Here is a 14,926-nt window from a genome sequence, read left to right as displayed (position 1 = left end):
AACTTCCTCTGGTTTGTAGGACTCGGGCACCCTGGACATCCGAGGAATGAGCCAAGTTCTACCCACACATCTGATGGAGGAGAGATTGATACGACAGCAGCAAGAGATGGAGGAAGATCAACGCTGGCTGGAGAAAGAGGAAAGGTTCCTGGTAAGGCTTGGATTCATACTGCTGCTTAAATCATTCTGGTTTTTCATTTTTCTTGCAGTGTTCTAAAACTGATCACTTCTGTGAAATGAGAGCATTTAGTGAACGTGGGAGTCACTACCACAGTGTAGGTTTGGAAACAGTTTCTAAATTAAATGTTCAGCTGGTAGGTGGGTCCTGTATTATAAATACCTTCAACAGCTGAATTTTTTAGTCAGTCTCATTTTATCCAGTGGAGTATTTATGAGTGGGAAGTTGTGGATATAATTCTGTGCCAATCTGGAGACTGCCTGTTTGTTCTTAAGGAGGTAGATCTGTGCATACTCTGCCCCTGAAAAAGGGATAACCATCAGTCATCTTAACAACCCTGGCTGCAGTAAAAGTTGTAAGCAGCCTTGCACTGGAGGAATAATGAGACCCATTAGGGAGAAGAAATCATTTAAGAGAGAACTCTGTGGGGTGTGGAAAAAGCCCTGATCATCACCAGAAGAAAGAAAAGATGTACTGGTAATGGCATCTTCTGTTGCCATTTCCCTGCAGTTCCATGTTTCCTTGTCAGTGCCACTGGTGTAAGTTTTGTAGTTCAAGTTTGGCTTTCCAGTTGTCAACATCCAAGTTTTGTGTAAAGTTCTCCTGCTGGAGACTGATGGTGACAGATGCAGGAGAAGATGGGAGAAGCATTTTACTCTGTATGGGCTCCTGCTGGGGAGCCTGTGAGTGTGCCAGCCTCACGGGACAGGTGGATAATGGGATAACAGGTGGATTGGGACTATTATCAGTCACATGTTAGGTCTTAAGAAGTATATTTCAAGGAGTGTTTTGGTGTGGGAGAAGCCTTTTATGTCATATGTGGTTAGAAGACATGGCTGTATAAATACAGATGCCTTAGGTTTGTTACAGCAAGTAAGTTTGAATAAATACACTCTGTTTAAAACAACAAATGATGATAATGGTCTGTGGTTTCTCTAAGGGTTCTGTGCACTGTCTGGAGCTGGTCTTCAGGGAAATCTTAGTTGTACCAATGAATTTATTTTTATTTTAGACACCAAAGTTGCTGGTCATGGTTGTCCTGTGGAACTTGAAACAGTCTTTTGAAGGATCTTAAGCCAGGACATTGACTTCCTTGAGAATAAGAGTTTATGCTTTATTCTACAGGAACCCAGTGGGTAGAATGCAGAGCAGATCTTGCACGGAGGCAATTTTACCTTCTTTCTTGCCAATTAAATTGTCTTAGTCTCCCACAGTTTAGTTGTGTGTGGTGTTCAGAACTGTTGAGAGCAGCTGATGGCTGTGAAGACAACCAAGGTAGGCTAAGTCTCTAATGCCTCTTGAGAGCTACAGAGAGATGCCCTCATGTCTGGTACATGTTCTAGCCAAGACCCAGATGGTGCCAGATGTTAGTTTTGATTAAAGGATGTTGAAGCTTGTTTTTGGCTGGTTTCCTTTTAAGTGCACTTGGGAATTTGTGGTTTACCATTGGATGATAGCAAAGAAACCACTGGACCCAGATTGCTTTGTCCAATTTATTACAAGCTGAAGAGAGGGAGGGGAAAGGAAAATTTCTGCCCTAATTTAGGCATTAACTTTTCCAGTCTTGAGTGGTACCAGGGACTTTCCCAAACCCAGGAGGTCAAGTTTGATCTATTGTCCATTAAAACTTTCAAGATGGTCAAGAACTTTTTCAGGAATTGATATTCTTACTTGAGAAGGAGGCCTTCTGATTTCAGCTGGTGGCAGTAGATTGTGTGGGAACTTTCTGCAGAAAACTTTTGGACCTTTCTGAACTTTCTGGCTTTTTCTGCATAAGAGATGGTATTTGTAGTGTTTGTTACTCTGATTCGATTCAGCCTCTGGGCCATCAGGATGTTTACTTTCCCCCTAATTGCTGCTTGAGGAAGGACTTGCTGATTTTTCTTTTGATCTGAAATACAGTCTTAGCATGGGTTTGGATTTCTGTGTTTTCATAGCGTGTTAGTTTTTATTGCAAGGAGACACCATCTCTATTGCCAGCCCTGCAACTCTGCAGCTTTGTCAGGGCTGAGTATGGTTGATGAAAAGCCTTAAAGGTTGAAAATGCAAAAAAAAAAACAGAGGAAGTTTGAGTGGAAGTAAGCATGAACTCAAATGGCCAAAGTGGGAAACTGGAATCTATGAGAGACAGTTATTTTTCTATCCACACTAACATTTTGACTATATAGACTCAGGGGGTTTACACTCAAATGCCTGTTACAGATTTATACTGAGTCAAGAGGTAACCAAGCTCACCATAGCCACAGGGAGTGTTTGAACCTCTAGCAGGATGAATGTCAGAGGAATCTTCAGTTTAGAGATGGGTGTTTCTTGGAAAAGAAGTATGATTTCCTAGGTTTAGCCCTGAAGAAATAAAGATGATCGAAAATGCTTTGTGGGGCGTCACTCTTGGGGACCCAAATGATAGCCATAATTCACACATGAGAGTCCAAACACAGGTCCAAGGTAGAAATAATCCATGTATTACACACACACTCCTTGGCCCATGTCCTCTGGTGAGTGACTAGTGACATTTCTTCTCTGGTGAGAAGGGCCTTCCCTCATTTCACTCCAGGTGATTTATGGAGGAGAAGCAACTTCCTTTCTCAAAATCGATGTCCTGTCCCTCTCTTTCTGTGAGACACCTTTTTGCACTAACCTTTACATTTTGATATTGTTGTTTTGCTGAAGCCTGGCTACAGGCAGGTTTCAGGAGAGTATTTTTTTTTTCTTTTGAGCAGAGAACAATAGAGAGAGCAGAGCCAGATTTTAATGTTTAACTTATGTAGCCATGCAGTGTTGTGTTCTCATTTCAAATGGGCTGTTTTCAAAAGCTGCTCTAGTTACAGAGTCTGCAGGCTCCTATGCTCTCACTTTGCTCCTGAGAATTGAACTCACAGGGGAACAAATGAAAATGGTTTCATGTAAGACACTGCAACGAGAAGAAAAATTCTCAGTGGGGTTTCTGGTAGGACAGTTTTTTGTTTCCCCAGAGTAACACCAACTTGCTCATGACTTGAAATGTATTGCTGCTTCGACAGGGGAAAAAAACAACTCCAAAAACATGTGAGCACAAGTATAAACTGCACTGAGGCTGTGTTTGCTAGGAGAGACACCCCAGAAGAATTAAATTGCACTGGCATTGAAATGGAAATTTGCCAGTCTTGTGAGAGGCTGTTATCTGTGTAAGCAGTTTGCCTGAAACTGCTCCTTTGAGTACATGTGACCAGTCAGTACTTGAGAGAGAAATTTTATTTGCAAGCTGCAGCCTTAACAGCCTCCAGAATTTGGAAATTCTGCTGTAAAAAGGGAAAACAAACAGATCTGTCTTCAGGGGGACTCCTCAGTGAAAATAAATCTGTTGTGTAAAAGCTGAAGAGTAAAGAAGTGTTTAATTTTAAATTGTACCAAATATATTCATTGTGAGGTGAGAATTTGTGGGGAGTTGATTTGGGGGAACTTCTTTTCCAGCAGACCTCAGCAGACAAGCAGAGTCACAAGAAATTAATGAAGTTCTCATTCTGCATTTTGTTCAGAGTTGTTTTTTGATCATATGGGTATTTCCACCCCCAAAACTTCCACAGTGGCCTCTGCTGCTGGCACTTGCAGCTCACTGAAACTCAGATTGGCCTCTTCTCCTAGTGACCAGCAACAGGGCAAGAGGAAATGGGGTCAAGTTGCACCGGGGGAAGTTGAGATTGGATATTAGGAAAAACTTCTTCCCAAAAAGAGTGGTGAGGCCTTGGAGGAGGCTGCCCAGGAAGGTGGTGGAGGCACCATCCCTGGAGGCTTTCAAAAAATGGGTAGACATGGTGCTTTGAGAGATGGTTTAGTGGTCACAGAGCCTGATGGTTGGACTTGATGATCTTGAAGGTCTTTTCCAACCTTAATGCTTCTATGATGCTATGATTTGGCCCCTGCAGGCTGGGATACCTGCTGTGATACTTGCTCTTCTGTCCACCATCCTGGCCTTTCTTTACAGTATTTGCACACCCAGAAAATCATCCCATAAGGATCAAATCACTCCACTATAGCCACAGGATGTATCCATTCAATCTTCCAGCCCTGACTTCTCATGTGTAGAATTAATGTGAATCAAGTCATTGAGTTAAAATGATTTTTAAAGGCCCCTGGAGAATGCATTTATTTCTGGGTTTTGACAGAAGTTTGGGGTTTTTTTGATTGCTTCTAGGAGAGAGTATGACTTCTGTATTTGAGTGTGGAGTTTGGCCCAAAAGGAGAATTGCCTGTGACCACAGCTAGGAAACCAGTGGTAGTGGTGATGCCATCAGAGAGCCTGCTGAGCTGGTAGTTGGTTAGTTTGCTTCTCAGAAGTTGTGGGAAAGAAACTGTCATTCTGTGTCTTTTCAAGGTGACCTTTTCATAGTGAAGTTAGTGACTTCTGTGCTTAAGTTTTGATGCTGTTGCTATCTCTGAATGGTTTGCAAAACACTTTTTCTTCTTTTGGGCCTGCTTAATCACCTGCTTCATAGTTTTTATTATTTAGTTTCCTGTCTGAACCTTTCTTTGTGGCTGTATTGATGTTATGTGACATTGTTTTTAATCATAGAAAATAAAGATATATATGTGCATGCCTTTTAGTAACTCCTCAGCAGACAGCAGGGTTGTGCCAAGAAATTCATAGTCCTTTTCTGTGATAGGTTAAGAAGAAATAACTTGCATAGTTTCCTTATCATGTTTGGTTTTGCTTTTTTTCTGAAATTCCCACATAGTTGTGGTTTTGTCCTGTTATGACACTGAGAACTGCGATTCAAATACACTTGATGTGAACTGTTGCTAAAATAAGGTTTTAATTTTTAGCCTGAGAAAATCCCACCAAGACGTTACAGTTTGACATTCTCAGGACATGCCAAGACTTCTATGTCCTTTTATTAGTGAGTGACCAGAAATACTGGACATAAAGCAGATTCTGTTCCAGTTTGTCAACATATGCATCCTGTCTGAAAAGTCCTCATGACGTTTTCAAAGATTTCAGATAGCAAACTGTTTATGAGAAAAAATACCATTTACTTCTCAACTGTCGGAAGTATTCACCATAAAACACACACACTAAGCACCTCAGCACCCACCACCCAGTTCCCAGCCCCTCTCAGAAAGGATAGTTTCCCATCCAGCCAAGTAGCCCCGTACCAGGACAGAACCATCCAGAGGTGTCTGCAGTTTTCAGGAGGGCAGCCGTGGATGTACAGGGCAATACGAGGGACTGGGAAGACAGAAAGTTGTACTTTGGGGCTGCAAAATTATATCTGAAGTACAGAACAGATTTCATAGGTGGGTTATTTTTAAGGAAGAGAGTGTTGCATTAAACCCATCAGAAGGATCTCCGTATCACAAATGCAGCAGTGCATCTTAGGTGTCACCTGTACTGTAAAATGAGTTTGTCTTCTGAGATTTCCACAGCTACACAAGTTATTAAATCAGAGTATCATTCACTATCATGGGAGTTGTGAAAATTTGTCAAGTCACTAGAAAGATAATTGGGTCTCTTAGTCATTGAACACAAAAATGTGTTGAGTATTTCTCTTGTTGTTCCTTGTGTTCCTAATCATGTTTTGAGGGGACAGGAGGAGAAAACTGGAGAAGTTGGATGGGTTTGCCTTGATGTACAGCTGAAGATTTTCAGTACTTACTTCTACAAGATGTAGATATGCAGATGACTGAAATGCAAAAGGCTTGTGCAGCTGCACACACAGCTTTTGGACCCTCTGGTTTGCCACTACCCCTTGGCATTTGATATCTTCGTTTTCAGATCAGGTTCTTGGAGATGCCTGGGCAACATCATTGTCTTCCATGGCTTAACTTCCCTGGGGGTGGGCAACAGGACTCGGTGTATTCTTTTGCAATGAGTCAAGCAAGTGTTTGTCAAGTTAAATAGTACTCATTTTAGTAATATATATGTATTTACAACCTCTCTCAGAAATGACTCTTAGACTGCTTGTGGTGACTTGGGTGCATTGCTGCTGTGAAGTGAGGTTGCAGAACTGGATATTTAGAGAGTTTAGAAGCTGAAAGGGACCTTGTTAGCAAGATAAGGAAGGGAGGACATGGATATTATGCCTATTAATTTAACTTCTTTATTATAAAACTAGGAAAAAAATCTGTTATTTGGACAAGTGTGTTTTTTCTGCTTCTGAATCTTTTAAAATGCTCCATATTTCGTTATCTTTGGTGTCTGGTTTAGGGTTCTTTTCTGGAATAAAAAAAATGTTAAAAAAGCAAAGAGCATTAAAGACTCCTGTGATAAAATAGTTTCCAAAGACTATTTCCAAAGACCTTGGGCACTTCCCTGATGAGAAATGAACTTGAAGGCAAATTGTGAACTTCAGTGTAATTGAAATGTGGTTAGTTGTATGCGTAGATAAACAAGGCTTTAGCTTAAAAATATTATGACTTAATTTATGTGTCTAATGAAGTATCCAGTGTACACGTATCAAATGAAAGTTCAGTCAGAAAAATTCCTTCATCATAATAAAGGAAACAAACTGGAGATTTGTCAGTGGTAGATCTCATCATGAAACTTGTCACAAATACCTGGAGAAACACTGGGAAATCACTTGCTTGTTGTCTGCTTCAGTTTGCCATTTAAGATGGGGTTAAATATTTCCTTGTCTAGTATGATTTGTCTGTTTTTAATCTGCAAGTTCTTTGAGGCAGCAACTGTCTCTGTCTGTGCCTCCCTCAGTCTGCAGAAGACTTAAGGAAAATGCAAAGTAGAAGCCCTTCTGACAGACAGCCAGCACAACTGGAGGATTTTTAATGATGAAAGATCAATATTAGTGCATCTTTGCAAGTTCTGTCTGCCCTGCTGGCTTTTTAGGGTCGTTTAGTAGGATATGTGAGTTGGCATTAGTCTTTAGTGCTTTTAGAAAGGCAAAAGGAAGGGGATCTAGAGTGGCTTAGATGTATTTGTCCCCCCAAATGTGCGTGTGTTCGTGGGGTCAGTTTAGTTACAATCCATACTCACATGCCTGCATTTCTCTAAAATAAAAACAATTCTCATTCTGTACGTGTCCCTTTTATGTGTATTTCCCTGCAGACACATTAAAGAAGTTGTATTTACAGTGATGTTCATTTTTTCCATTTTCTGAAGAGAATTAAACCTCCTAGGATGGTGAACTGAGGAGTCAGATCAGGTCCTCTTTGCTGTTGTGTGTCACAGTCAGCACCCTCAAAAAGCACTTCCATTTTGCTGAACTTGTATCTTCAGATCACTCTTACCCTTTGTTTCACATCAGCTCTTCCTTTGTCTTTCCCTGGACTTACTGTTGCTCTTGAAGAATAAGCACAATATACCTAGATTTTCTGGCCAGATGAGAGAAATTACTTGTTCCCATGCAACAAAAAAATGGGGCCAGGGTTTTTTTTGCTTTTTAAAACCATTAAGCTCTGAGTTCCCGTGTCTCGCTTAAAACGCACAGGATAGAAGTTCAGGTATGTCACTGGTACCAGCAGAACAGTGCATCTGGAGGTCTTTACTAGCTTTCTGTGTCCAAATGCAACATTGAAAGAGCTCCAGTAATTGGCCTCATTTGCAGGCTTGGAGCCAAGTCCATGTAAGCCAAGTCCATATAAGCCGCCTTCAGGCAGGAAGCAGGAATTCCTGCACAGTGTGTCTCAGCCTAGGGGGGGGGAATTCTGCTGTTGGGAAGCAAACACAATTTCTGAAAAAAAAAAACCAAAACACCAACTTTGAGAAGGCTAAAAATGCAGGTTTTCCAATGTTGTGTTAGGGAAATGGTACTCTCCACATTTTTAAGAAGTGTTTTTACCCGTGTGCTGGAATGAATGGGTGGAGCAGGCGAGGGGCTGCCCGGGGAATTCAGTGGCTGAGGCGCGGAGTCGCTGCTGTAGGGACTGGAATGGAAGGGCAGCTGTGTTTGTCAGTGGACGTTCTTGACGGTGCTTTCCTGTCTCTACAGTGATTGTCAGCCCAGGTTGCATGACCCAGTAAAGCAGGGTGCAGAATGGCATGTTCCGTTTCTGTTTCAGAAACCCGACGTGCGGCTCTCCAGAAGCAGCATCGACCGGGAGGATGGAGGTCTCCAGGGCCCAGTAAGTATGTGTGGGATCTTTTCAGCTCCCAGCTCTTTCTCTGGCTTCCTGGTAGAACATGTTGTGCTCTGTCTTTGATTATGGGAGAGGATTTAAAGTTTTCACTTCGTGTTTCCACTGTTATTGCATGGTTCTGCCACTTTCCAAGGGGCTCAGCTCCTGTGGGAACAGCAGCCGTGGCAAACTTGTTTGTGCAGCAGTTCAGGGGATTTGGGGTTTGTTGATTTTTATTTTTCCCTTCAAGCTGCTGTTGTAACAAACACAAAAACATTTTCACAAATATGTTGCAGTAATTTCTTCATGTGCAGCATGATTGGGCCTTTTACTTAAAAATGTGGGTAGTTTTCTAAAAGTTCTGTCAACAGGTAGCAGGATTAGAATAACTTCTGCAGTTGTTTTAAGTACCTGAAGGGTTTTCTTACAAGGAATGTAAATGTTACTGTTGTATTGCCCAGAAAGCTGTTTGGGGTAAACGATCCACTGTGAAACAAATGGAGTAAATCCCATAGCCATTCATTTATTGCCAGACAACAGCTGCAGCTGTGGAATTCTTTCTTAGTGGCTTAACCTCTGTCTGTTTAACTAAAAAAGTCTCTCCCATTATTTAATTGCCATTGAAGTCTGAATCACATTGAATGAAGGGAGTGGGGTTAGTCTAGGGACTGTTAATGATAGAAACCTGGTGCTTCCTCTGCTGTTTGTCCCCAGGTATCACGTTGAAAATAGTTCAGTTACTGTTTAAAATTCACTTGCCTAGTTCATTTGGGATGCAGTTGTAAACTCCTAGTTTGGCTTCAGTGTTTCTTCACTACCTACAAATTCAGGGGCTCGTCCTGCCCTTGCAGCCAAAGCACAGTCATGAGTGAGTGTGTTGATGGCACACTGCAGCATGGTCTCTAGGGACATTCCACTCTGGAAGCTGCTAAGATTTTTCCCATGAAATTGGAGAAGGCTCTTAGTTATCGTTATGCCTTTGCTATTGTTGCATCTTGAGCAAGTATCAGTGCACTCAGGAAGTAACCTGGCCATTTGGAAGTCGTGTCAGAGGTTTGATTTGGGTGGCTGTCAGTGGCTTCTTGCAGACAGCTGTTCTCTGTGATTCCAGCATGACTGCCTGGGTCTAGGATTAAAAAAAAACCAAACAAAAAACATCCAGATCCCGAACTGCTTGTCGGGAAGGTTCTGTCTTCCCAGATGAGATACTATAATTTCACACTCCATTTGAAAAAGTGTGAAGAAAAACATTTAGTGATCATTGACAAAATGAGTTTTAAAAGAGACTCTAATTTGTGGTAACGACATTTCTCATTCCAGAATTTGATTTTGCATTTAATACATTCAGGACATAACTCTGACTGACTTCATTTGCAGTGGGAAATATCTAATGCTTTTGTCAGTCAATCTCAATTTCTCATCAAGAGGATGAGAAATAGGCAGTTCCTAGGAGAACTAGGATCAAATAATTGCCCAGTATTTCACAGAGGCTTCTGTGACAGTGTCGAGGACAAAATCCAGTTCACTGAGGTCATTTATGTCTTCCCCACAAAGTGACTTTTTGTTTGATCAGTCCCTGTGGTACTTGGAAGGGTGCTGAGCAGAAAGCACAGCAGCTCTGATGCCTGCTGAGAGCAGCAGCATCTCTGCAGTTCAGGGACACGGGGAGGGAGAAGGAATAAAAACATGATCCTGTTCTTGGATGTGGTGGTACAAATGAAAAGTTACCACACACGTTTTACTAGTTCCTGACTGGTGAGCACGTGGCTGTATAACTTTGGGCACATTCTTTTGACATAGACTTTTAATTACACAACTTGCTAGAAGTCAAAAGGCAAGAGTTGTTTTAGTGGAATTTTACTGTCCTTCCTCCCTTCACTCCTTTCTCGTCCCCCAGGGTTGTCAGATTTGAAATAGTTGGGTTAACAGCACAAATCAAAGTTAATGACATCACTGAGGGTGCTGGCAGAAAACAGATGTATTTTCTAACTAGAGAGGACAGCTGTGTGGCAGTGTGAGAGATCAGTGGCCAGTGCATTTCAGAGGTTCGTGGTGGCAGCAGAAGAGTCTCAGAACTTTGAATCTCCGGGTTCCTGAAAGTGAAGTTTGATTTTTTTTCAAATGTGCAGTTACAGACTTGGAACAGGCAGGATGAACCTTCTCCTTTATTTCTGCCCATTACATTTCTGCTCTGAAGCATCAAGCTGATAGAATATCACCTGCAGAACTTAAGAACTTCAGATTTCTCCCTGTGGAAGACATTTTTTATGCAACCTTAACCTTCTGAAGGTTGTGCTTTCTGTAGTAAACTGATAGAAATTGGCTTGAAGTAGAGAGGTATGTTCTTATATTGAGGTGCTCAAAACTGCACAGAGGTGAGGCTGCACCAGTGCAGTGTAGAGTGGGACAGTCCCCAGCTACTCTGTGCTTGATGCACCCCAGGACACACTTGGTCATTTTGGCTGCCAGGACACAGTGCTGGCTCATATTCAACTTACTGTCAAGCCAAGTCCCCAGATCTCTTTCCATGGGGCTGCTCTGCAGTCTCTCATCCCAGGATTACCCCATTACTTCCTGGTGGAAAATCCTGCCCTTGCTCTTGTTGAATTTCTTACATTGCCCAGCTCTCTCATCTACCCAGATCTTTTTAAGGCCTCTGTACCCTCAAGGGAGTCCACAGCTCCTCCTGGTGTAGTATCATCAGCAAACTTGTTTAATGTGCTCTCGATTCCTCCATCCAGGTCATTTATAAAAACATTAAAGAACATTGGCCCTAAAATTGAGCACTGGGGAACCCCACTGGTGACTGCCCACCAACCTGATGTAACCCCCTTGACTGAAACTCCATGAGCCTGACCCACCAGCCAGTTGCTCACCCAGTGTATTATTCCAGCAGGATACTGTGAGAGAAAGTATCAAAAGCTTTGCTAAAATCCAAACCAACCACATCTAGCGACTTCCCTTGGTCAACTAGATAGATTACTTAGTTATAAAAGGAAATCAAGTTGGTTAAGCAGGACTTTCCCCTCCTGGACTCATGCTGGCTATGGCCAATGACTGTGTTGTCTTTCAAGTGTTTTTCAGTAACTCCCAGAATAACCTTCTCCATAATTTGACCAGGCACTGAGGTGAGACTGCCAGGCCTGTAATGATCAGGGTCTTCCTTCTTCAAAATAGGGCAAACATTTGCCAACTTCCAGTCAACTGGGACCTCTCCAGACTCCCAAGCATGCTGAAAAATAACAGAGAGAGGTCCCACGACAACATCAGCCAGCTGTTCCAGTGGGATGAATCCCATTAGCCCCCACAGACTTGTGTTCCTCCAGCTGGAGCCACAAGTCTCAACCAAGTTTAGAACTGAGTGGGAGTTCATTATCCCCCCAGTCACAGTCTTCCAACACAGACTCAGCCCACCAGGTTTTGTTTATGCCAGTGATGTTGTAGCTCTGGGACTGGGCCAGGGCTTCCTGCTCCTCCTGTCTATTCCTCATGCTGTGCATCAGTATAAAGGCATTTCCAGTGTGCTTAGTACGCCTTGGAGCAGGAGGGACCTCACTGTCACACCGTCCCTCTAACACTGGCATGCCACCCCCAAGTGTATCTCCCTTTCCCCCTTCAAACCCAGCTTGAAGCTCTTCCCAAGAGCCCTCACCAACCTCCTGCACAAACATCCTCCTCCCCTCTGAGACACAGGTACCCCCTCTGCAGCTGGAGGGACAGAGGAGCTTGTGCTCCTGAACCCTTAAGGAGCCATGCCAAGGCCCTGGAGTCTCTCTGGATCACCCTTGGACTTCTTGCCACAATTCGTTGGTGCCTGCATGAGAAATCAAGAATGGATAACAATCCAAGGGCTGTACCAGGGTGGGGGGGTTTCTCACCACATCTCTAACCCTTGCCCTCCCTGATACTCCTCAACCTACTGACCTGCTCCTGGAGCTCTGTCACTTACCAGAGACGTTCCTCTGCCTGGTGCAGCTCCTGGGTCTCCTCGGCTGCTGTGGTGGGAGCTGTGGACTCCTGGAGGGTCTCTCTGCTCCTTTGGGATTCCCAGTTCGGGAACCCCCCTGTGCATCCTGCTGGAGCTCTCCTGCTGCACATGGTGCTGGCACTGGAGCTGCTCCCTGCAGCAGCGGAGGTTGGCATGGAGGTTGCATGAAGATAATTACCAAGGAAAGTCACTTCAATCTATTATTAAATACTTCTAGATGAAGAAGCAAATTGATCTTGGCTAAGAGCTTTGCCACAAAGCCAAAAACCATCTTAGGGATTAGTTACCATTATGGAAATGATTCAGCAGTGCAGAAATACCTTGATCTCCTCATTGTTTCACTGCCATGTGTTCTTCACCACCATCACTTCTACAGTTTGTTCTCTGAATACAGGCTAAAAAAGATTGTGAATGTACCACCACGTTTGGTTAGCAAGGGAAGATAAAGTGTAATGAAGGAGGCCAGGGCTGTTGTGAAGGATACAAAGTAAGTGAAAGGTCTTCCTAACTGTATAAATAATATGCCTGTAGTTAGGAGCTTAGCTAATGATGGTGACTAGGGATGTATTTTTAACTGCAGGGAAATGTTGGGCCACTCTCACTGGTTGAGATGGTGCTGGTGGAAGTTGTGAGCTCTGTAATAACTACCCTAAATGTATATTTTCTTCTGTTTTACCTTGTAGGCTGGTAACCAGCACATATATCAGCCTGTGGGTAAACCAGGTAAGCAGTAAATTCACACACTGTTGTTTGAATCTTTGATGACAAGTCTTCTAGCAGCAGTAGTGAACACAGATTTATGCCAGTGTTTTGATAGAAGGGGTGGGTTCAGTTCCAGACAACTACACATGGGTGTTCCATGCACGGTGTGTGCAGATTCCCTGGGCAGTCCCCAAGGATGCAGGGAGTGAAGCCAAGAAGTGTTTCATCATCCACAGGAGGGAAGTGTCTCAAGGAAGCTGAGTCACCCTGCAAGACTTCACCCTGTGTGGAGTTCAGACATGTAAAACAAAAGTAGGCACCTGAGTTTAGGTTTCTCAGTCTCAGGGTGAATCACACCCTGGATTTCTGCTGTGGAGAAATCCCATTTTCCCAGACACAGGCAGCATGTGTGGCAGGAAGGGGTGAGCAACTCTCAGTCTGGGGTTACATGTGCTCAGGTGAGTAACAATTGCCCCACCAAGGGATTTTTTAGGTATCTTGCTAGAACAGCCACCTTCTCAAAATCACAGGAAACCTTGATAAATTCCTCAACCTTTTCTCTCTGCATTTCTTCAGTAGAAATACAGGTTCAAGTGCAGCTCCTACAAACTGGATGTATTCTAAGACACGTTAGAATCATAGAATCATTAAGGTTAGAAGGGACCTTGAAGATCATCTAGTTCCAACCCCCCTGCCATGAGCAGGGAACCCTGCCACATAGAATCATTAAGGTTGGAAGGGACCTTAGGGGACGTTACGATGTACATCTCTGCTGCTGCAGTAAAGCACCTGTAGCCTTTGTACTGTTGACAGACCAAAATGACACAGCTCTGCCCTGCTGATCCTCTGAAATGCCAATTGTTTTGTTACCCAGATCACGCAGCTCCGCCAAAGAAACCCCCCCGCCCTGGAGCCCCCGGCCATCTGGGCAGCCTTGCAAGCCTCAACAGCCCTGTGGACAGCTACAACGAGGGTGTGAAGGTACATTGCTCAGTCTCAAGTGAAATACACTTCAGAAAGATGAAAAAATGACTGTCCTGAGCTAGTTTGCTGTTCCTGAAGTAGAGACTGTGGAAAGCAAAAATGACACTGAGCTTCCCAGATTCATGTTGTCATGAGGCAAACATGCACTGGCAGCTCTCTGGGGAAGTGGGGAGTGAACTGGTAGGCTCATATCCTCCCTTACTGTGATTCAGCCTATTCCTCACCCAGAACCTTTCCCAAGTGAGCTTAGTTTTAGCTTGAAGAGCACATGAGATCTCCAAATGGACCCAGTTCCCTGCTCAGGAAGGAGCAAACCCAGGGTTCCCTGTTACTCAGGCAGAGTTATAGAATGGTTAAAATTGGAAGGGACCTTAAAGACAATCAGGTTCCAACCCCCCTGCTATGAGCAGGGACACCTCCCACCAGACCAGGTTGCTCCAAAGCCCCATCCAGCCTGGCCTTGAACACCTCCAGGGATGGGGCAGCCACAGCTTCCCTGGGCAACCTGGGCCAGGGTCTCACCACCCTCATGGTGAAGAATTTCTTCCTGATGTCTAACCTAAATCTCCCCTCTTCCAGTTTTAATTCATACCCCCTTGTCCCCTCACTCCAAGCCCTTATAAGAAGCCCCTCCCCAGCTTTCCTGTAGCCCCTTCAGGCACTGGAAGGTGCCCTAAGGTCTCTCTGGAGCCTTCTCTTCTCCAGCCTGAACAGCACCAAGTCTTTTAGCCTGTCTCCAGAGCAGAGCTGCTCCAGCCCAAACTTTGGTAGTACCCAGGTATCCTGTCCTTGGTCACAAGAGAAGTGGGACATGTCTGGACTCTGGTGCTCCAAAAAGCTCTTGCTGCAGGTTCCTAAAACCCTACTAGCTCTGGGGAACAAGGAAAGAGAGGAAATGGTGTGGTCAGGGCTGTCTGACCTGTGGTTGAGGTAATTTCTAATGTGTTGTTTTACCTCCAGTAAATAGGCAATAAAGCCAGAAATGGAAGTTTCTGGTTCCCTGGCAGAGAGATGCTGCAGGGTGCTGT

General features: G+C 43.8%; 1 protein-coding gene across 15 annotated transcripts in view; it reads left to right on the top strand.

Moving 5' to 3' along the window:
* PTK2 (protein tyrosine kinase 2) overlaps window positions 1-14,926 on the top strand; it is a 219,306-nt gene that overhangs the window by 196,754 nt on the left and 7,626 nt on the right. For all 15 annotated transcript variants that reach the window (XM_051612464.1, XM_051612462.1, XM_051612463.1 and 12 more), the window contains 4 exons: window positions 20-151; window positions 8,168-8,230; window positions 12,896-12,935; window positions 13,789-13,895. In XM_051612464.1, the coding sequence (XP_051468424.1) occupies window positions 20-151; window positions 8,168-8,230; window positions 12,896-12,935; window positions 13,789-13,895 (342 nt within the window). The remainder of the gene's footprint in view (window positions 1-19; window positions 152-8,167; window positions 8,231-12,895; window positions 12,936-13,788; window positions 13,896-14,926) is intronic.

This window comes from Apus apus, chromosome 2 (genome assembly GCF_020740795.1).
Source record: "Apus apus isolate bApuApu2 chromosome 2, bApuApu2.pri.cur, whole genome shotgun sequence".
In the NCBI taxonomy this organism is placed as follows: Eukaryota; Metazoa; Chordata; class Aves; order Apodiformes; family Apodidae; genus Apus; species Apus apus.
The sequence above is the reverse complement of the archived record's forward strand: the minus strand, read 5'-3'. Positions and strand labels throughout refer to the sequence as shown.